Here is a 24,199-nt window from a genome sequence, read left to right as displayed (position 1 = left end):
TTAACACAAAACAGAGTGACTTGGAAGTGTAAAACTTAAAAACTTGAGTATGGGGGGGGGGGGGGGGGGGGGGGGGGGTGTGGACACTCCATATTTGATAAAGTTAAAAGAACTAGATTGAGTGGATTATTTACAATTTCATTCTTCATTAACAGTAAAACCAAAATCCTGGCAGGAATACTGATTTGTCACTTAACTAATTAAAAAAAAAAAGAATAAATCAATAAAAAATTATTGTTTCAGAATGCATCAAGTTTATCCATTTCTTTATGCTGCGCGCAGTCGTCATATTATGCTGATTTCTAAGCAGTTCATTATATATTTGAACCTAAATGTAATTTATAGCTGTTGATTGAGTGTATTGCACTTTTTAAGCTGATTTATACTTAACTCTTTACTCTTTCTGATGCTCTGGAAAATGCGCTTTTAAAAAAAAAAAAATTATTAACTTGAATGGAATCAAAATAAAAACACGCCATTTTCTTCTCGTCAACATCGTACTAAACGAGCTAGGTCCGCTCCTTTACCATCAGGCGGGCAATGATCGGAAATTAAGCGATAAAGCGGAGGAGTTTGGCCTTGAACGGAGATGGTAGTGTTTGCTCGTTGCCAAAACTAAATTACTAACGATCTTTAAAAAAAAAAAAAAAAAAGTGATTATGAAAATAATACAAACTTTTATGTTATTGAAGGTATCTTATTGCCAAATAATAACAATTAATTGGATAGGAACATAACTTTGCTGCCCTATAGCAGCTAAAAAAAACTTTACAATCTGAAGTTTTTTTTGTTTTTTTTTTTTAGGAATCATAATGCAACATTTTCTACAAAACTTAAATAAAAGCCACACATTTCCAAGTTTATGTGCAAACCGATTCTGGTTTCCTTCTTTTACCCGTGTGCTTAAAAGGGTCGTACGATTTGAGCAGGTCATCCAGCTGATGCTCTGGCTGATTGCTCGTTTTAAATGGCGTGAAAACCCCACCCACTTTGCTCGCTGGCGGGTCGCCCGGACAAGAAATGGTGCGGACCCCCTATTCAGTCTTATCTCTCTTCATGAAAACCTGTTGGTTTCTTGTAAGCACACGTGACAGTATTTAAGCCAATGAGAGTGGAAATGTAAATTTCAACCGCACTGATTAACCAATGACAGTGAGCGTCACCGTTAGGCCCACCCATCTAAAGCTAAATGTCAGTCAGGTCGGAAGTGAGAGAATTTAGCTTCGGGTTGTTGCAATTTGGGAGTTTTATGTCATTTTTTACAGCTTTCATTTAAACCATAACCCCATCGCATTGGATAACGGTAAGTGTTACTTTCACAGTTGCAGTTGTAATTTATTTCGGCGCTTTTTTTTTTTTTTTTTATCGATGCACTCTCATTGTTAAGCTCTATGCTAACGTGGGGAGCTAATTTGTGCTATTTAACTGCTGCTTGAGTCATTGAGAGAGAGAGAGAGAGAGAGAGAGAAAAACTGTTTATCTGCTGTTTATCCCTTGTATGTTACATATGTTATTATAGCTTGAGCTGTTTTAAATGAAGGCTTTTCCCTACAGGTGTTTTCATTATTTTTCACTACACTTGGGTATCAACATGAATGATCCTTGGCAGGAATGTATGGACCTTTGCATAGAAGTGACAAAGCAGGCTGGGAAGGTAAGAAAGCATTTATATTGCTGAGTTGTGTCAATCCAATCCTTGACCCATTCCAATTTGCTTATCGGCCAGGTAGAGGAGTAGATGATGCAATCGCTACCCTCCTAAATTTGACACTCAGTCATCTCGAAGGTGCAAGGACGTTAGTGCGGCTGCTCTTCATTGACTTTTCCTCAGCCTTCAACTCAATTCAGCCACATCTACTGGCAGAGAGACTTAAATATATGAATGTGGATGGAACTTTGATTCTATGGCTAATTGGCTTTCTAACATGCAGGACTCAGCAAGTTAGAGTCAACAGCATTCTGTCTGACTCTCTGGTTTCCTCCACTGGTGCACCTCAGGGTTGCATTTTGTCTCCCTTGTTGTTTGTATTGTACACAAATATGTGCCAAAGCCTCTATGAGAACCGCCATGTCATTAAGTTTGCTGATGATTCTGTCATAGTTTCTCTGGTCTCTGGTGATGTTCTTGATCATGGCCCTGTCTTGACTGACTTTCTTGAGTGGTGTCAGTCTTCTTTCCTGCACATAAATGTGTCAAAGACAAAAGAATTGTTGATAGATTTTAGGAAATCCACTCCTGCCCTCCCTCCTGCCCTGATAAATGGACAGGTAGTTGAGGTGGTGCATCAGTACAATTACTTGGGAACAGTACTGGACAGTAAATTAACATTCGACACCCAGGTTGATGCTGTCTGTAGTAAAGCTCACCAGAAAATGCACTTCCGTCGTAAATTGAGATTTTTTAACGTCGACAATGTTTTTATGAAAATGTTTTATTCCTGTTTTGTGGAGCCAACTCTTACCTTTGCTTTTCTTTGCTGGTTTGGCATGTTAAATCTTAAAAATCGAAACCGCTTACAAAGCATAGTTAAAGAGTGCAGTAAAATTACTGGCTGTCATTTAAGTGATTTGTGGGATCTTTACAAATGCAGGGCTGTATGCAAGGCAAAGAAAATCCTTGCAGATCCTGCCCATCCTCTGCACAGGCAGTTTCAGCCATTGCGCTCAGGCAGGAGATATTGCGTGCCTAAGTTTAAAACCAATAGAGTCAGAAACTCCTTCATCCCAAGAGCCATTGGATTTTTAAATGAATCATAGTTGTTAATTTGCTACTTTTGGCGTCGCTTCATGTGCTGTGATGTTCTCATCTTACCGTGTTTCCACTGTTATTTAACTTGCCTTTTATTATTTTATTATTTTTATTGTTTGTTGTTGTTGACTGATTGCACTTTTATGCTACTGGTTGCACACAAATTGCCCTACGGGGACCTAATAAAGTATTGAATTGAATTGAATAACCTTGGAAAACCAATAGCATAGTTCATATTCCAAATCATTTGTGTTTATTCATCTAAGAAGTTTTAAAGATGTTCTTCTGTATAAAATATGCCCAGAACACCCCTAAGAAGAGGGTTTTGCTCAGGGAAACGTGGTGAGATGCTTCTAGATCATCAATGTTGTATTATTAATGATCATTAATGATGAATAATACGTTATATAAAGCTTTAGATAGCATACATATACATGTCATATAATTAAGTTTTTTTTTTTGTTTTTTTTTACAGATTTCTTTCATTCTGGACGTAATTAATTTCTCTGTGATAATCTAGCTTTTGCTTGAAGAGGCTTGCATCTGTGTTTAAAAATAATTTTTGTCATCAACACAGCAGACACAAACGTAAAAAGCTACAGAGCCTAGGCACGTTGTCATCTGTGGCTAATCTTTGCCAACAATATGTCACACTTAGCACATACAATTCCAAAACTAATTAAAGCAGCAGATGTAGTCAGTCATCCAAATAATCCCCTTGCTGTTGCTGTGTCCTTCTTCCAGATGATCCGTGAGGCACTCCAGAAGGACATTGCCGTCATGCAGAAGAGCTCACCAGTTGACCTGGTGACTGAGACAGACCAGAAAGTGGAGCAGCTCATCATATCTTCCATTAAGGAGAAGTACCCCACACATAGGTAGTTTGCTTTACTGGAGTATCTGGATGTCTTAACCAACACATTAGGGAATTGAGTATTTAAATTTTGTGAGTTGCTTTAACTTAATGTGACTGAAATAAAGACCACATTTTTATGTTTCTTTTGTTTAAATTTCCTCTCATTTCATTTGCATTGAAAATAAGAGTTAAGGACAAGTTTTGTTCTCAACACGGCTCCAAAAAAAGGGCTAACGTAAATAACACATATTCAAAACTAATATTAAACATGTAAAGTAACTTAGGGTCATTTTAATCATTTCACTCCATTAACTGGAAATACTACTGTAAGATCTTCCCTACACTGCTTTGAATACAAATTTCAGGAAAAAATTGGATTTATTTATTTGTTGATTTACTGATTTAGCTTTCAAAGTTTAATATTCCAGGTTTGAGAAGACTAGACTTCACATTTCATACATTAACTAAAAGGTAAATATTAGGTAAAAACTAACATGTGAAATTAGTTTTTGATAGATAAATCTCATGAAAGATTCTCCCCAAGGTGTTTTTACGTGGATAGAGTATTTTCATCATCATAGATAAATTGTGTGCCGTATCTCATTGGTTTAGTGTCAGTTTCCTACTTTGTTACCATGGCAACAACACACGGCCAAGATGGTGCTGGTGCTAACCTTGTTATCGGGGCTTTTAGCATGTCTACATGTTAGTTTGCAATCACTTTGAGACAGGAATACTACAGAATGAGCTTCGAAGGTCACTGCGATGTAATCCAACACAGAAACGTCCGCCAACTTTACTGGTTTGGGATGAGACCCTGTCAGACCTCTAGCTGAGAGATTAAAGTTGTTGCTGCAGAAGAAAAGACGGTTTTGCATGCTAAGGTCTTTGAATGAGCTGATTTGTCTGAACATTGAGAGGAGACAGTTGTAATGAGCTCACCAGTCAGTGTTGCCAGAAAAGTCGATTGGACATTGAACTTCTTCCAGCGAAGTTGCACATTACAGCAAACGCCTCCAGATCATCGACATCAGTGATTTTTTAGGAAAATAATTAAGCAAGTATGTAGCACTTATTCACAGCGTAAAGTCAGAAAGAAAATGCACCTTTTCCGCTTGTTGTGGAGGAATCTTGACCCACCTTTGTACACTATTAAGTTAATTGAGGTGCAGTGCAGGCAAACCCCCCCCTTCACAGCGTTTCAATCAGGTTGAGGTCTGGCCTTCTGATTAGACCACTGCAACACTTTGATTACTTTCTCATTTGAGCCATTCTGTTGTAGATTAGCTGCTGTCTTTTTTTGGGATAATTGTTCACTTTCGCGACCAAGTTTAGTGAAGCTTTAATTGTCAGATGGCCTCACATTTTAATCGAGAGCAATCTGGTCGAAAGACAATTATTGCTGGGTTTTATCTGACGTAGCGTTGAGGTCATGAAATGCAGACTGGTATCAGGAAGTAAATGCAGCCACACAGAATCCTGTTTTCCTCTCGTGACACTGCGTCAAAATGACTAAATTCTGTGCTGTGTACAGTTATTGCAACTGCTTCAATCGGCACAAAGATAAATGGGTTACAAAAGAGTTAATTATATAAAAAGTTACTGAAAAAAGAAAACAAAAGTCGATTAAACATCTCTGGCTAAAATCAGGAACAGAAAAGGACAATGCTGAAGTTTGCAGGGACCACTTTTGAGCAAGGGAAAGTAAAGTATTTTCAATCCAGAGATGCGCTATGACTTAACATCATTATATACACACAAATTTTTGGATTTAGAGACAAAATCAATTATTTATGAGTAGATCCAAGCATGTAAAAATAGCGTTGGTTCTCTCGTTGTTAGTGTTTGAATGACATTATTATTATTATAAGCGAATTAATTCAAATTATTGTTAATTGAAAACAAGGCAAAAGCTATTTAAAGCTACTTTGGCTCCTTAATGGTTGATCCAACCTAAAATAAAATAAATGTACTCTTCTAGGCTCTCATTTGATTCACAGTATAATGTGAGGTCTGTGCCGGGTTAATCCTCCATATTATATGAAAAGTCGGTTTTATTTAAACTGTATTGTCTATATCTTAAATTTGCATGTTTTTTTTTTTGTTTTTTTTTTGCCATATTGCGTTTGTGCCAGCCCATTAAATCCCTTGGCGTACCCTCTGTCCTCCATTGCTCTGTGTTTTTCAAGCTGAGCAAAACACTTCAGAACTTCTGAACTTGGTGCACCTTCCAGATCATGTGGTTGAAACCCAACAATTCCACAAGTTTGGTTCGTGCAGATGAAACTTTGCCAGCCAAAGCTGTGCTGCTGTGTCATTTTTGGAAAGAAACAGATTTATACTGTCAGACCTTCAAAACGCATCGTACTTTTTTTGTTTTTTTTCTAATGACAGGAATATTGTGAACATTTAACACGCTAACTGAGATCTGTAGAGTATAGAATGTGGTTCTTAGCATTATTGCAGTTTCTCTGAGCGTTGCTCAGTTTGAATTTAGACTGAACTTGCTGAGATGTTTATTCTGGGGAAGATTGGAAAGTGTCTTGATTGTTGTCCTTTTGTCAATAACAAGTTGAAACAATAACATACTTCACATAATATATAGATCACACTTGCCATTGGCTCATAGCAGACACTACAGATGACAGAATCTTAAAGTTAATAGTTTTTATTTTGGCATCAATGGTCAGGGGAAGGGCTGGGTTGTGTGTGTGTGTGTGTGTTTAAATGTGAAATTGTTTTTAATTTTTTAATGTTAAGCACTTTGATATGCTTTTGTATGAAAAGGGCTATACAAATAAAGTTTGATTTGATTTGACTACTTTGACACGAAAACAGAGTCAAGACAGCCGGTTCCTCTCGGTTTCGCCAAATATCCTGAGCTTACAACACCATTGCTTGATGTTATTGATGCTGACCCCATTTTAAGTTGCACTCCCCCACTTTGTCAAGCAGCCAATTGGTCAAACATTGGAGGGCAACCATCTGCCCGAGGGAGGAGTACCATAATGAAGGTGCTGCTCAGGAAGAGGCTCTGCATCCTTTAACAACTTAATTCCACCTCAGCATGAGTGCAGTCTGAGTCTGTCAGTGAGGGACAAGTGATCTAATGCAGCAGGGTCACCCAGAGTACACATACTGGGCGTAAAGGGCATACTGCAAACTGTCACTTTTCTACTGAGGTGTGTTCGGCCAAACATTACTGTTGAATTGTAGAGAAGCAAAATGTCCACTGACAACATGACATCTCCAGTCCACCAGGCCAACTGTTCACTTTGGTCAGTCTCACTCAGTTGTGTTATACTGCATCAAAACTACCATTCCTTAATGGTTTTTATCCCCTTGTCCTTTATTTTAAAGCTTCATAGGTGAGGAGTCAGTAGCAGCGGGCGCCCCCAGTGTTCTAACCAACAATCCCACCTGGATCATCGACCCCATAGACGGTACCACAAACTTTGTTCACAGGTACTGCTGCTATATGTGATTATGTATTGTTAAGAATCTCTAAGAAGCCTGACATCACAGTGGATTTGTTTTATCTTTGTCCCTCTTCACTATTTTTATCTTTTAATTAGCTTCCCTCTTGAATTGTCCTCTCTGTCAGGGATAATTAGACAACCCAGATGAGTCTGAACTGATAATAGAAACTGATTCCTCTGAGTTTGGATCTTAAGGGGTTTCATTAAATGGATATTTTATGTTGTACATTTCTCTTGGCCAGGTTCCCCTTTGTGTCTGTATCAATCGGTTTTGCCGTAAATAAAGAGGTAGGCTTTCATGTATGCAAATTTGTTTTTTTTTTTTCTGCTATGATTTCTTCATTATAAGAGACATTAACCCAGTTGTGGTCTCATGAATTTATAAATGGCAGTGCAGTAAATTTCTCCTATTATACAGCTGCTGTTCTATTTTTAACTCTCCGCCCACACAGCATAAATTAAAGCAGTTTTCTGTGCTGCTTCTCCATCTCAGATAGAGTTTGGGATTGTCTACAGCTGCATTGAGGACAAAATGTACACCGCACGGAAAGGAAAGGGAGCCTTCTGCAATGGAGCCCCGATCAAAGTGTCTGGACAAGAAGGTGAATTTGGATGATCACGCATGACTCTAGAGTTGCATTTATAAATAAATCCAGCAGGTGGAGCTAAAATCCTTTGCTTGTATGAACAGTTTCCTCTAAATCTGTTTGTTCATGTGAAGATTAATGATTTTATTTTTTGCTTTCTGTAGATATTAGCAAATCTATGGTGCTGACAGAAATGGGTTTCAAGAGCAATCCTGAGCACTTTAAAACAATGTTGGGCAACATCAAGACCATCCTTACCATCCCTGTTCATGGGTAAGTACAACTTTATTGTGTGAACAAGCTGAAGGTGACAGGGCTTAAGTGGTTTTACTGCTGGTGTAATATTTGATACTCTTAAAGCAACACAGTAAAATATAATTGCTCCATAGTGGGTCCTTTCCATCAGCATCTTCAGTAATAGTCTGTCCAACCGCAGACCCCACTCCTTTAGGCCCTTCCTCTCTGAGCCAATCACATTGGAGTATGTGTAGGTGGAAGAGTGCGTGGAAAATCAAAATTTTATAGCACCTCCCGTACCTTGTTCTGCTTCCTATAAATTTTGCCTATATTTCGGATTTATATTTCTAGTCTCTTTAATGCATGTAATCCTGTCCATACAGCAAAAGTTATTTGTGCTTAAATCCAATTAACTCGGAGCTCAAGGCGCAAGAAGTGAGATCTGTCCTGCTGTTGTTTGGCTCTACTAGCTTGCTGTGGCTGCTGCGGCTTCTTGTTCTGCTACAGCCTTAAAAAAAATATCTTTTAAAATGCTGAAAGTGGCAATTCTCAGGTTGGTGAGACTTTGGTATATTGATTAACTGGTTTTCACTTAACTCTGACCTTGCATAACATTTCCTTTGGTCTCTCTATAATTAAAGGCTTTCTGTTCTTCATCCTGTGAAAATGTAAGCATCTTATCAGAGCGACAGAGATAGAAAGAGTGACAGTAGTTAAAATCCCGATGAAATTGTTGGACTCCAACTTTACTTTTTCATTGCAAACAAAATGATCAAAGAAAGTGTGCGGAAATGATGTCGGATGTCATGAAAATCTACAAGCAAGCTCTTGCCAAAGCATCTGGAAGCTTGAAACAAACCTCAGATTTCCATCCACAGAATCCGCTCTCCAGGCAGCGCAGCTGTCAACATGTGCCTGGTAGCGTGCGGCTCGGCTGACGCTTACTACCACATGGGCATCCACTGCTGGGATATGGCCGGAGGGGCGGCGGTTGTTACCGAAGCCGGAGGAGTCATCATGGACATCTCAGGTGGGTTGCTGAGAAAACAGGAACTTTTCTAGCAACACTTGGCGTTGAACTTTTTCAACAGACTGCTGAGTCACTGGCTGAAATGAAGCAGAGAAAGATTGCTGGAGGAGATTGCTGTACAAAACAAAGCAGCGAGAACCGGCAGCTGCCCTCTCAGTAGAAGCACAGCTGAAGTTATTGTGGATGAATTATTTATTGTTACCAATAGTTCTTGATATTGGTTTTTATCCTTCTTTTTTGCTTATAAATGACCATGAAACTGAGATAAGGAAAGGGCAGCTGATGCTTTTGTGCTCTGAACAGATAATTATGATCTCAAGTTGAGGCCACAGTGCTGCTGACAAACCACTTATCCTCACATTTGGTCTGCTAAGTAAGAAATAAGGGTAAAAAGAGTAGTAGGTTGAACTCAACAGACTCTCCTTATTTGAATGATAAATGAAGAAAACAAAAAGGTATCCTGTAAAGTATGAAATTTAATTGAGTGGTCATGAATGGATCCACCATGCCTTTTGCCATCTGCATTTACCTCATGCTTTAGAATTCCTGCTTGTCAGGAGCTTAGTACAACTTCTTGTGCAAACAATCATCTCAGAGTGAGTGCACACCAATTGTTTTCATCGAGTAGTGTAATAAGAGTTTAATGGAGGAGAAAATTTCCACTGGCTCATAAAGTATGCACCAGTATGCTTTGAGTAATGGCGTAGATGGTCTTTGACTTCAGAGTCAATAAGATACAGCAGTCACCTTCACAATGCTGCTCTGTGGTCTAATTGTGCAAAATCAATGAATTATAATGTTACAAAACAACATAGGTTTTCTAAACAAAACACTAAACTGTAAGATGATATGAATGGTAATGGTAATGTACCCAGGCATGAATGGAGGTATTGTCAGACCTGTGGCAAAGCCTTGATCCATGGGTACTAGCTGGGTACCACCTGCAGGAACAGAAATTTGGACAGGATATGCTGCAAGGTTGTAACAACAGGAACCAATGCAGCCTCAACGCTGTCATATGACACAATGTGAGTACTTTATTAATCCCAAGGGGAATTAAATGTGATCTGCAACTCGTTTACATACATCAATTTGCACTTTCTTGGTTACAGTGAAAAATCTGGAAGAAATACTGAAAAAAAAAAACAACAAAGCACAGGTTGATAAATCCTAAAAGTTTCATCAAATAGTGCCTGCAGATGATGGTTTCGGTCATGTTAAGCAGAAACTTGTGGTGAAACCACGTTACAGTGGTGTAGGACCCTGTAACTCTGATCTCCATGGGAAAACATTTTCCCCACCTAACAAACCGAGGTCTGTCAGTCAGACCAGAAATAACAAACATCCTAAACTACATCCAGGTAGGAGGAGTCCCTGCAGAGGAGATAGAGGACGGCATCATCATCACTGCAGATTTCCGTCTCTGTAGTGTAGAAGTAGCCGCGACTGTTGCAAGAGGTGGAGCTGTAGCAGATGGATGTACTGTTTCTACTCTGCTCTGTAATATAGCAGGTTCTGGAAACTTCTAAAGCCAGGGCTTCTTATTCACAGTGTCTGCTTAACCAAATGCAAGATTATAAAAAGGAAAAAGTTCTCATTATTTGTTTTTCTCCTTTAACCAGGTGGACCATTTGATCTGATGTCTCGCAGGCTGATCGTAGCCAGCAGCAGGGTGATAGCGGAGCGCATTGCCAAGGAGATAACAGAGTTTGACGTTGGCAGGGACGACACAGAGAGCTAGTAAACATCTGTGCTATTTACTGGAAGCTTAAGTCACGCGAACACCATCGGTTGTTTTCTTCCCAACAGGTCTCGAGTCCATTTTTGCCTTAAGAACCAAAACAGTTGCACTTGCCTCCGAGGAGCATCAAGAAAGTTTGTTTAATATTCATGTTTAGATTTTCAGCCTTCTTTTTAAGTGTATTATTGCGCTTGGCCATCTAGATTCTTTTGTGTTGTACTGTGTTTGATTAGATGATGTTTTATTCTGTTATTTTTTAATCACTCAGCCAGTTATTATTTATTATTTATATACAAAGTAATTAAACTGATAAAATACCTCAATGCAGCAGTATTAAGGTAAATGGATACAATTTTTAAGCTTTAAAAATGCAATGAAGTTTCGCTGAAAATAATTTTGAATAGATTAGTTTTAACAGCAATTAAAATGTGAATAATTTGTGCTAAAAAGGATGCGTAATGCAGGTATATATATAACTGTTAATGTGTGCATACACCCCAATTTCCAGTGCAGTTGGGACATTGTGTAAAACATGCAACATAAATAAAAATGATCTGCTAATCCTTAACCATATCATCAATTGTATAGACTATAAAAACAAGATGTTCAAAGTGATCAAATTTATTGTTTTTTTTGTTTTTTTTTTCATATTCATTCATTTTGAATGTGATGCCTGCAACACGTCCAAAAAGAGCTGGGACAGCGGCAACAACAGAGTAGGAAAGCACGTGTTGTGGATATTCCACAAGTGAACAAGTAAACAGGAAACAGACGAGCCTTACAATAGGTAATAAAAGGAGCGTCCCCAATAGACTCATTCCATCGAGAGGGTCTTGGCTGCAGCCTGAAGAATGAGGCGGGGCTGGATATTTTCCAACATTTCAATTGGATTAACCCTAACCCTAACCCCACGCCCATTTGATTTCCAACCACGCCCATTGGAGGTTCAACCCCGCCCAATATCCAGCCCTGCCCCATTCTCCAGGCCGCAGCCGGGGGTTGTCCCGGTTGATCTGGCAATGTTCACCACTTAGTGAACAGCTTCATGAGCCAATAGTCTACAGTTTAAGGACACGGTTTGTCAATGTACAATTGCATGGATTACAAAGATTTCTTCATCTACTCTCTGTAATATTATGAAAAGATGAGAATTTTCTGCACACAAAAATCCAACATTGAGGAAAAGTACTATCTGGACTGTTGTCAGTGCAAAGTTCAAATGTGTGTTAATGCCCATGTCATGGGTAACTGGCTCATATGTAGAGTCATCAGTTCGTAATCTTGAAATATAAATATTGTTTTAGAGCAACATATGCTGCCGTCTAAGCGACATCTTTTTCCGGGACATCCCGACTTATTTCAGCAAGACGATGCAAAGCCTCGTTCTGGACATGTTACTACAGTGTGGCTTTGTAGTTTTAGTGCAGGTCTTTGACTGGCCTGCCTGCAGTCCAGACCTGTCTTTAATGAAAATGTGTGGTGCATTTTGAAGCACAAAATGTGACAACAGAGACTTTGGACTCCTGAACAACTGAAGTTGTACATCAAGCAAAAAAAAGGAATTAATTTCATCTACAAAGCTTCAACAATTAGTATTCAGTTCCCAAACGCTTTATTAAAAGGAAAGATGATGTAACACAGTCGTAAAGATGCCCCTTTCTCAGCTTGTTTCAAAATGAGTGAATATGTGAAAGATCGCAATAAAAATCATCAGTTTAAACATAAATATCTGGTATTTGTAGTGTATTCAATGAAATATAGGGGAAAAAAAAGATTTGCAAAACACTGGATTTACATTTAACACAATGGTTCAAATTGGAGTTGTGCAACAGCTGTACTGTATACTAGCTTCTTTCTTGAGTCTTAAATAAGATATAAAATGTTTGGGGGATGGGGGGGGCTGAAGGATGCACGCTTGATGTGTTATTCCAAGTATGTAATTAAGAAAGCAATTAAAACTACAATTAATATCTGTTTTACTTGTGGCTTGCCCTTGTTTTTGACTCTCATAGATATAAGCACGCAAAGACGAACGTTAACATGCATGCACACGTTACAGCCATAAACTGAAGACATAATAGGTTATTGGCAGCAGAACTAAACCCAGAGTGTGAATGTTTCTGCAGGAAATATGCTGAGGGAGCAAATTGCAGGCTCTGTAACTAAATATGGGAGGCTCAGTGTCATGAATCGTCCCCTGCTGAAATATGTAAATGAGCCATAAAAAGGGAGGGAAAAAATGGAAGCAACACAATAAAATCTGTCAAGACCCCTCTTGTCTTCCGTTGCTTCATTCAGACGTTCTTTTAAATTCTGCTCCTCCACTGCCAGAAAACAAAAGGCGGCTGTGCCTTCCCACGTTTTCGGCTTCAGCTTTTGTGGCAAATGGAGAACACCGTACAAAATCCCTCCCATCATCCCAGAGGCCTGAAACCTTGATGGGTTGCTTTGACCTAGAAAAGCGCTATATCTACTTACTAAGAAGATGAGCAAGGAATGTGTCTCTTGTGTCAAACAGGATACCAAATATCAGAAAACACTGAAGTGCTAGGAAAACAAACTGCTATTGTGATTTAGTGGAGAGAAAAGCGATTACGCTATGAAGAATTCTCCGCTGCATTTCCATGTCCTTTCAGTTGGTATTGCAGATACTTCCCATACATGGCAGCAGATTGTCACCCCCTCCCAGGCTGAAATGCACGATGAAGCAACCCACAGTCTTCGTCTTTTTTGTTTGGACCTTTGTTTCTCCAGCTTTTATTCTCTAATGACCACTACATGGTTTTAAAATACTTGTGCAAATGATCCTGTTGCAGAAATCAGCAATACATGGTTGTCTGCAGCAGGGAGTGCAGACTTTAGTTCACTTCCATATTTTTGCCACTGGGTTTGCAATAAAATCTTCCCAGTTTCTTGAATTTGTAAATTATATTGTTCTTCCATTGTCATGAATGGCACAGCCAAGTCTGCCCTTGTATTCAAGCTTTACGACCAAACTTTTAGTGAGCAGTGCCAACCATTGTTCTATGCAGAAACTTGGGTTTCCTGTGGGCCTTGTCTGGAAAATGTATTCAGTCTAAACCTACCAAAAAAAAAAGAAGAAATTCTGGTTTTTCAGTTTTGCTTTGCAACCCTTCCATTGCTTTTTGTGCTGCCTTTGTTTGTCAAGTTGTTTTTTATCAGGAGTGTTTGCAGTGTCAGGCAAATACCACCTGAACCATCTAAAGAATGATTAAATAGTGTGACATTAAAGTTTCATTCCTGATCCTCAGAGGGTTTCAGTGAAATGCCTCCACAGCTGTTGTACTGACTGCCAAAGGTTTTGGCTAATTGTTTCCAGATGATCCGTTTTAGACTACTGAGGAAGCTGTAAATGAGAGTATTTGATCATATAGACATTAAAAATAATGTAATTATAGTTACACTGTTCCATCTAGTTTTTTTTTTCTCCTATTTTGATTTCTTTTCTGCTGAACAGTGAGAAAAACTTGTGTACGGAAATGACTCAGATGTCTATTAAAATTCTCTGTAATTGACTATTTTGAGGATTTTAATACTCATTCAGTGATTGTTCCTATCCTGTGATCTTTGACTACTCAGCAACAGCAATTTGTAAAAACGGCACATAAAACTTGTTGAACAACATTTATCTGTCTGTAGTACAGATATGCCTTTGTCGTAAGTGCTTCATTGGAATGACTTTTCCTGCCTGGTTACCAACGCTAGAAATTACTCTGAAATTTCAAGTCTATTAAAAATATTTTTAATGAGACAAAAAATATTGTATAACTCTTTTTATTTCTCTTTTTTTCTTGTCATGCAAAATAATAATAAATTCAAAATTGAAGTAAACGTGATACAGGTCATCCAAACACAAGAAAGGAAACTGTACTAAACAGAAAAGTTAGAATGAATTTAGTCAAACAGCATGGAAAAATACAAAAAAAAAAAAAAAAAAAGATAAAAGTAACAACAAAGACAATACAGAAACCAAACAAACTGCAGTTTCTGCATCCCGCTTTACTTTTATGGAAGGTATTTAGGAAGTTTAATTGAGAATCGATTGTGTACTTTTTCCAGACATAAGTTTGCTGTAAAAACATTTACTTCCATAAAATAATGTACATGGAAAGTCAGGATTAACCCTACCACAAACACTACGCTTCTTGAATTCCCATTCAATCTTTCAGTGGTGCAGTTTAGCCAATAGCAACCCCACCAGTCTATATAAATATTAGCATATTTACAAACTACACTGTGATGGTAAATGGTTAAAACATCCATGAGGATACTAATGCTAACATTTCACTCGGACTGCCGCTCATTCAAGTCATGTTGAGTTGACCTTTCCTGATGGATATATATCTTGAGCATGTGCACATTCAGTGGCTTTTGTTTGGATGACAGGACAAGCAATGCAAGTCCATTTAGCAGATCCCTGTAGGAATAATGGCAGGTTGTTAACAGACACCCTGCAGCTCTACATCGGAAGAATTCCCACTTGTCGTAATAAACCACTGGCCTGAAGCTTTCCTCAGCCCTGATGTACTGAGAGAACAAATTGGAGGCAGCCTCCCTGCTGTTCTACATGTCCTAATCAACTCCTAAAGAACCAGATCTTTATTTCAGTAACTGTGTATTTTCTTTTTGATTTTTCTTACCAATTTGCAGGAAGCATTAACATTTAAAAGACAGGGTCAAGTTTACAGTTGGAGTCTTTCAGTTTCAGTCGGTCATTATGTATTTTATTATCACCTTTGCAGGGACCACCGACTGATCACTGCCAATGTTCGAGTCTTGTCATGGTGAAGTTATGCAGTCAGACAACTTCATTTCTTCAATGTTTAATACTATTTGCACTGCTTTATATGCCACCAGTTCATCATCTTGACTGTAAACAAATAAGAACCAGTGTAAAAGTTACACATTTCATACACAATACACAATAGGTTATGACACTTCAGTTTAGTTTCAATTATTCATCCAGTTATTAAATTTCAGAATTTTGCTGTAGGGCTGTTTGATTCATTTACTTGCATTTCCTTTGCTTTTATCCTTTAACCTCATCACATTCATGCAAATTCCTCCCAGTAAAGGGCTCCTTATGAAGGATTTCTTTCTACCAAAACTTGTGTTTTACATCATTAGAAGAGGTGTTTAGCTTTTGAGTAAAACCTCGCAAAATTGCTATTAAAAAAAGCAAAAAACAACCCTCATATTTAAATTACTCAGAAAGAGGCTTGTTGGCTATAAAAGGCCTCATCTTTCCAATTGAACCGCTGACCTTCAGTAACTTCAGCATCACGGCAGTCCTCAATTACAGCTGTGATCCCTGGGAACCAAACATCCAAAACATCCGTCATCCTGGATAAATTATTCATAACGGAGCTGCCAGGGAGACAGCAGGACTGATGCATTTGTTTTGCCTGTCCTCTCACTTCCCTCCGCATGTCTCTCAACATTTCTCAAAGCATTTTATATTTGGTGCACAACAGGAACAACAAGGTGACAACTGTTCATCCAAATGCTCCCAGTCAAACACAACTTCCATCACAGAAACCCACAGAGATTGGGAAAACTGGTATAAGCCACATTTCACTATACTTTTTTTTAAGTAGGTATAAAAACCAGAGTACATAAAAGGTAAACTTCAAGTATACTGCCTCAGTTTTAGTACATATTAAGTCTACTTGTAGTACACCTGAATAAACTAAACTGGATTTAGTGAAAATCCACAACTTGTTTAAGAAAAATGACCTTCTGTACAGCAAATCTGTTGCAGGATATAATTCAGTATAAGATGACTAACTTGATTTGGGATTCACTGATGTAATTTTAAACGTTCTATTTTTCAGGACCTTCCCTACATCACTACAGGGTAATAAAATAGCAGAAACAGGTCTAACATATTGCGACAGACATGAACCGGAGTTATGCAAGGTGTGGCTGCGGTGAGCACGCATGATGCTCACCGCTTGCTTCTTCTTTTTTTTTTTTTTTTTTTATTACAAGAAGAAGTATTAGACTAAGGGCAAAACGTGGGAGAGTTTCAATATATCCCTGCTCCAACAAAACGGATGTATTGGAGGAGGGATGCGTAGAAAACTTGCCGGCCTTTAGCTTTTATAGAATTGAATTAAGTAGCCCTGTACAAGACAATGCAAAGTTTCATTTTATTTTTCTAAACAGTATTGATAAGAAACTGAGATATGTCTAAATGTATGCCCACATTTGTTCCTCTTATCCAAAAATGTACTTTAAGAGATAAGATATGATAAGATATAATGGCCCTGCCCCCCTGAACAGCTGTTCTGTCAGATATGCAGCAACATTGTGCACTAAATGTAAAAAAACCAACAACTTTATTTTATACTCAAAGTCCAAAAAACAAACAAAACGAAAAAAAAAAAACCCAGACAGAACAGACTATACTATAAATGTAGCCCATATAAGCACAGCCTCGGTGCCTCCAGAGCACAGAGCTGTAGTTAATGTTACTGTACAGAGCGCAGAGCTGTACTTAATGAACAACATGTATTAAAGAAAGGTTTTACTCTCTGTAACTCTGAGGGTTTCACAAGAAGAAGTTTTGATCCCTGAGGACTGAGGCGATGCATGCATTTGAATGAGAGTTAAGAGTTCCTCTCTCATATGCTAAAACATTCCAGCTCTGTGCTCTTTACTACTCTCTGTCACAAACTTCAGGATGCTTTCAAAGGTGTGGTCACTCATATGCGTCTGTGTGATTCCCTCATGGAGAATTACTTTCTTGTGACATAAAAGACTACACAGCAACTGTTGCAGGAATGAGTGATTTTGACATTTCCACATGCATGCAGAAGGTTGGCACATCTAGATCTGCTGTATTATTCCACTCAGCTCACAAGGATGTCACGATTTCATCCAACTTCCTGCAGACTCACTGAGAAACAGCAACATAATCTCCACTGACTCACCATCAGACTTCATGAGCTTTTTTTTTTTTTTTTTTTTTTGCCATCAGTGGAATGCAAAGCTCAATGATTGTGATACTGTCAGGAAATATAAAATTGTAAGCAGCGTAGTGTGGCATTCACCATCACACAATGAAAAACAAGTCAGGAATGATCTACACAACAGGTCCGGTCAGATTCAAGAATCCTTTTTTAACTTCAGCACTTAGGAATTATCTGCATTCAATCTCAGCACAAGTTAGCTGTTAACAGGGTGGGTCTTTCGCAGGAATTAGGAGGATTTTCGAAGATTTTCCGCATATTCAGGTATTGGTGCACTTTTGTTTAAATGTGTGAGGCATTGTGTTGGTGCAGGTCAGCATTTATGAAGACAGACAGCTGTTTTTTTTTTTGTTCTCATTGTGCAGAAGCCTGTGAGGGGGCGGTACCAGTATTTTTCCCACTTCATCATGTCACCTTTTTGGGTTGCTTCATCACTCCTGTGAGGTAATTTAAGAGGGTGAAAAGAAGGCATCTTAGAATTTGCAGGCTCCCTGACAGCAGCACACCACAAGGTATGTTTTCACTCTCTCTTTCTCTCTCTGAATATATATATATATGTAATGTGTGTGTGTGTGTGTGTGTGTGTGTGTGTGTGTGTGTGTGTATGCGTGTGTATGCACACAATTCGGTCTCCAAATTAACACTCAGACTTTGCAACAAGTTTTGAGTGGATTTTATCATGAGATATTCTTTGCAGGTGAGTTCTCAACTCCTTTTCATTGAGGATAGACATGATTTGTACTCATTTCTAGGAAATCATTAGTTACATTAAAAGTCTGAGACTGTACTGCGCTACAGTTTCCTGGATTTGTACATCTTAATGTTCTTCCATTGCATACAGTCATTAATGGCACAGCCAACTAAGTCCTCATATTCTAACTTTACGACCTAGCTTCTTGTGGTGCCAACCATTGTTCTTTGTAGAAACTCTGGTTTCCTGTGGTCCCAGAGAATGTATTCAGAGTCTAACCCTACCAACAGAGAAGAAAATCTGTTGTTTCAACCCCCTTTCTGGGTTTTTCCATGAAATTTTGTGCTGCCCTTGTTTGTCAAGTTGTCTTTATCAGGAGTTAGTAATGTCAGACGGCATTAAATACCACCAGAACCATCTAAAGAATGATTAAATGATGTGTCAGTAAAGTTCCATTCCTCAGTGGGTTTTAGTGAAATGCATCCACAGCCGTTGTACTGACTCACAAAAGATTTGGCTAATTGTTTCCAGATGATCACTTTTTAGGCTACTGAGGACGCTGTAAATGAGAGTATTTGATCAAAGGTCAGTTCAGGTTATTGGCACTGTAATTTTTAGTTAATCACTTCTCAAACGCCGGCATGTCTATGCCAATCCTGGTTATGAACTATCCTAGCCAGCCATGTAACGTTCCTTGGTAATTTGTATCTGCAAGTGATTTTAGAAGTTCCTTTGTTCTGTATTGTGTGATAGACTGTAAGGGAAGTGTGCCCAGCTCCGGTTCTCGAGGGCAATAATCCTGCAGGTTTTCCATGTATTCCTGTTCCAGCACACCTGACTCAAACTAATCAGTCATTGTGCAAAACTTCATTGGCTGTAAGATATATTTAATGGAAGCCAGGTATGTTGGAGCAGGGATACATCAAAAACCTGACGGAAAAATACTCGAGGACTGACTTTGGGTACTTCTGCTGTAAGGTTTATTAAAAAACACCAATAGAGACTGTACCTGAAGGAAAAATAGCAAACAACTGCAAACCCCCCACTGGTTGTAAAATGTAAAATGAATAAATATAACAGATCACAGAAAAAAGAGAACATGCACATAATCAATAATAATTTTTTTGCACAATTTTCCAAAACTGCCACTAACATTACCACAAATTAAGAAACAGTGAAACGACAACTTTCAATACACAGTGTTGCATGCTGGGCATGTTCTGGTAAGTTAGAACAATGGCAGATTCCAGTTTACAGGGAGTCTTACGTAACCGACCCTCTGGTTTGTTGTAACTGTGTTGTAATGTTATGTTGGCATTACAGAATGTATGTCTTTTATTTTACCTAAATGTGAAAATGTGTCCATTGAATTACATGTCTTATTCCTGACTCACTTTTTTATGAGACAATGTTCCAATTTTACAGGCTTAATTTATTTTCGAGAGTCTTCTCATGAGGAATCCCACAAAGCAAAATGGCAGACCCATGGCAGAAGGCATATGACTTTGCTGTTGAAGTGGCAAGAAAAGCAGGAGCGGTATGAGTTATTTCATCTACATTTGTTTTTTTTTGTTTTTTTTTTTATGGTGGTTGCAAATGTAAAATAAGTAAAAACACATTGAACAGACAACATGAGAATAAGTTCATTAGGTTGAGCATCCATGTGCCAATAATGTTCTATTTAATCAGGAAATTCGGAAAGCTGGTGAAAGCGAAATAAAGATTACGACAAAGAGCTCCACGGTGGACCTCGTCACCAAGACTGACGAAAGGGTGGAAAAAATTATTATCGGGTCTCTTAAAGAAGAGTTTGGAGAGGGCACACACTGGTGAGTAATGCAGAAAGTATCACTCATAGAGAGTAAATGCTGCTTTATTTCTATATAATGATGGCACAGAATTGCTCAACATTAATGATGATATTCCCTGTTGGTCTACTGTCTCCTCTATGCTGTAGTTTCATTGGGGAGGAGTCGGTTGCAAAGGGGGAGCCATGTATCTTGTCCGACAAACCTACTTGGATCATTGACCCAGTTGATGGTACCACAAACTTTGTGCATGGGTAAGATGTCTTGCTTCTTAATCACTTATAGGTTGTCAGGTTTCCTCTATAATGTGCAGATCCATTTAGGATGCTTTCCTTTTGTGTGTCTTTTGACAGTTTATTATAATGGTAACAGTAAATATGACTTCATTTACAACCCATTATGATATTATTATGTTTAAGTACTTTGTAATCTTTCATACACAATAAGTTAGAAGTCATAGGAAAAAAGAATGATATGAATGAAAGGTTATAGAATAAAAACAGAAAAAAAAGCTTGCCTAGTGCTGGAGGCTGGCTGTCGACTCCATGCTAAGCGACTTAAATGTTTCCTGATTCCAGCCTAATAAAACTAAAAGATAGATTTTAAGTATATTCAAAACTTATGTAACTTATGTGTAAAATATATGTAATTTTTCATGTACAGGTTCCCATTTGTGGCTGTGTCAATTGCCTTTGCTGTCAATAAAGAGGTAAGCTATGTCAAATCACACTACAAAAACATTAACAAGATGTAAAAGGCTATATTTTCTGTTATTCTTTTGAAGCTAAATTTAGTCACATTAAACCTTTTTTTTCACATAACATCTGTTTATAGTTGGAGTTTGGTGTGGTGTACAGCTGCTTGGAAGACAAGATGTATAAAGCAAGAAGAGGGAAAGGAGCTTTCTGCAATGACGAACAAATTCAGGTGTCTGATGTGACAGGTAAAGACATTTAAGTGTTATTGATATTTATACCACTTTGTATCCTGCCTTTCTTTATAGGCAGAACAAGTAAATTACTTTTTTTATTTTTTATTTTTATTTTTTACAGTATCAGTAACTTCTGCTTTTCTCCTTGTAGAAATCAAAAAGTCCATCATCATTTCGGAACATGGAACTGACAGAAGCCCGGAGAAAGTATTGAAGATTTTTTCCACAATGCAAAAGATCCTCTGCATCCCAGTGCACGGGTAACTTATGTCAATCTTACAGCATTTACTGTGTAACTTCTACAAAACAGCATAACCTACCCAGATGCTAGCATAAAGAATAGTAAATAGAATACAGGAATATGAACTATTATATTTTAATTTTCTTTTGTTCTTATTCTTAAATGTATTTCAGCATTTCACTTTTGGTACACTTAGATAATAACAGCATTTGTAGTTTATTTATTTATTTATTTTATTTTATTTTTTTAAGTTTTTTTTTGCCTTTAGCAGAGCATTTTTAATCTAGAAGATTTATTGCTTATTTGCAAAGGTAAAATATTTGGAATATATTAAATAATAAATAAATAGTTCATTTTATCATTTATAGTTCTTAAAGATATCTTTTTGATTTACCACATAAACAAATAAATTCAATATAACTGCATTGTATACCTGGTTAGCTAAAGTTTTGCTTCCCCCAACTGAAGGTTTTTTTTTGGTGACATTAATGTTGCCTGTGTGGTTTCCCCACCTCTAGTAACAGACACTATAGACTATAAGAAAAAAAAATATTTATCAGTAGCCTGTCGCCCAAAGCCAGCTGGGATATGCTCCAGCTTCCCCGCAACCCTGAATTGGATTAATCGGTTTAGAAAATGAATGAATGAATGAATGATATTTATAAGTATAAATGCCAACTAGATATAACACTTAACATATTTTTACATAGATCTATGACTGGATAGCAAAAAAAAAATCTGAATATATATTTTTTAAACTTGTAAAATGGACATAACAACTAGATCCTGAGCTGTTGATTTCATTGCGACTTGGTCTATCTACATAATGAGCATTGATGATAAAAGAAAGAGCAAGAATGCAGCAGAAGGCTAATGAGAGCTAACGCTAACCTAATTAAGCTAGCAGAGCTGGCTAGCTAGTCATTGTAGCCTTTGGCATTACACAATCAATGCAGAGGGAGATCATGCTAGGTTGCATGCTGAGACAGGAGAGCAGTCTTGTTAGGAATCCTCTGCTCTTATTTTTGTTTTCATTGTTGCCTAGTAAATTTGATTTGTTTCATTTGGCTCCTAGAAAAGGAAAAAAGAAAAAGAAGACAAATGTTTCCGTGAATAAAAGACACACTGTTGAACGCAATACTTACTAAACCAGTATTGCATTAAAACCTAAACCCTATAGAAAAATCCAACCATTATTTGCTGATTTATTTATTTATTTTCCAGATTTGTTAAAGGAAAGCTTTTATAATGCTTTCTTCTCAATTATTTAATTATTTATTTTATGTAACGTATGTACAAATGTAGTGGATTTCATGATTTTTGTACAGTACAAATTGTGTCTAAAATTAGTTTGTGAAGAATAATTACAGATTCTAATACTTTATTTACAGTGTAAAAACCCAATCTAAAAATTTGAGCAGTATTTTGGGTCTCATACAAATATTTCCACAGAGAAAGCAACAATCTGTATCATATAAAAAAGCTGATGCTTGGTGTTAGCTTCATATTCTTTGTTTTGGTTTCTGAAGTTGCTGTAAGGTCTTGTCGTAGGCTACAAGACAATATCTGGGACCATTTGACAGTATAGTGACAATTCAATTGAGATCCTATTGTAAATGACATTTTGGGAGATTTAAGGGGTAAAAATAATGGACATAAAATGGAAAAGCAAATATTGCTAAACCTTTAAGGTAAGGTAAGATGTCAAAGTCTCTGTTGTTTGGACACATTGTAGAGTATTTCTGAATTATCTGGAATAAAATTGAGGTAGAGACCCCCTGATAATCAGCCTGAAATCTTCTATCACAGCTTTTTAAATAATTTATCATTCTGCTTTGCAATTATTCTTACCTGTCTAATCTATCTTGGCAGCCTCCGTGGGTCAGGAACAGCTGCCACTAACATGTGTCTAGTGGCGACCGGGGCAGTGGAGGCTTTCTTTGAGATTGGGATCCACTGCTGGGACATTGCTGCTGGAGCAGTTATAGTCCAAGAAGCAGGAGGAATCCTTCGGGATGTTAATGGTGTGTATACGTTGTGTTATTGGGGTTAAAAAGATTACAATGTTTTTCTTAGTGAATTCTGTGAATTTGTCTTCAAAAACACTAACAGCTTTTGCAGCCAATCACAACAAAGTCTTTGTTTTTATTTTAGGTGGACCGTTCGATTTGATGTCTCGAAGGATGATCTCGGCAAACAACGAGACCATTGCAAACCGGATAATCAAGGAAATTGAAATATTCCCAGCGGCAAGGGACGATGCTCCTCCACAGAAGACATGAGAAGACTCTTAAAGCCTGCACCTAATTTGGAAATGCATTACAAAACGAGAAAAAGAAAAAACTGTCTTTTGATGTATTTTGTCTCAATAAAGTTTCTATGTCATTTTGTCAAAGTTTTAATGCTTGATGAGCTTCTCTGCTGGTACATTTTACACATTAAGACCAATTCAGCCACCAACTGAAGGTTGTACTAAATTTGATTGCCCCCCTTGTCAAACATTTTGATTGAAGTAGATGACGGCTATAATTTGACACTGAGCAATTTTGTATGGCTGAAAAAATTGCCTACTTTTTCAGTCTTTGGCTATCCATGTCTGCATATCCTCTTGCAATATACATGCCTGCCTTATGCAACTTCTCCATATTGTCACCCGATAACGAGAGATTACAGGGAGCCTGCTCAGCTTGAAGCTGATGTTATCTTGATGGGGTTAACAATCAGTAAATGTTTGTTTATCCTCTTGACTCTAATGTGTTATTATTTGAAAAAAAAAAAGTACTACTTAGCATCTGCTATTGTATTTATAAACTGCTGCTGGGAAATTTCAAATCATAAATTCACACATTGCTTG

At 37.7% G+C, this 24,199-nt stretch overlaps 1 protein-coding gene across 1 annotated transcript; it reads left to right on the top strand.

The window, feature by feature from the left end:
• Positions 1-1,180: 1,180 nt before the first annotated feature.
• LOC306770944 (uncharacterized protein) lies at positions 1,181-23,633 on the top strand. Its single transcript, XM_079259964.1, has 17 exons — positions 1,181-1,303; positions 1,555-1,654; positions 3,494-3,627; positions 6,966-7,070; positions 7,327-7,372; positions 7,578-7,686; positions 7,836-7,944; positions 8,787-8,938; positions 10,561-10,678; positions 19,836-19,902; positions 20,055-20,194; positions 20,323-20,427; positions 20,837-20,882; positions 21,008-21,116; positions 21,256-21,364; positions 23,218-23,369; positions 23,500-23,633. The coding sequence occupies exons 2-17, from the start codon at positions 1,592-1,594 to the stop codon at positions 23,625-23,627; spliced, it is 1,692 nt and encodes a 563-aa protein (XP_079116090.1). The 5' UTR covers positions 1,181-1,303; positions 1,555-1,591; the 3' UTR covers positions 23,628-23,633.
• The last annotated feature ends 566 nt before the right edge of the window (positions 23,634-24,199 follow it).

Source organism: Telmatherina bonti (assembly GCF_933228915.1).
Source record: "Telmatherina bonti genome assembly, chromosome: 20".
Classification (NCBI taxonomy): Eukaryota; Metazoa; Chordata; class Actinopteri; order Atheriniformes; family Telmatherinidae; genus Telmatherina; species Telmatherina bonti.
This window is presented reverse-complemented; position numbering and strand designations above follow the sequence as displayed.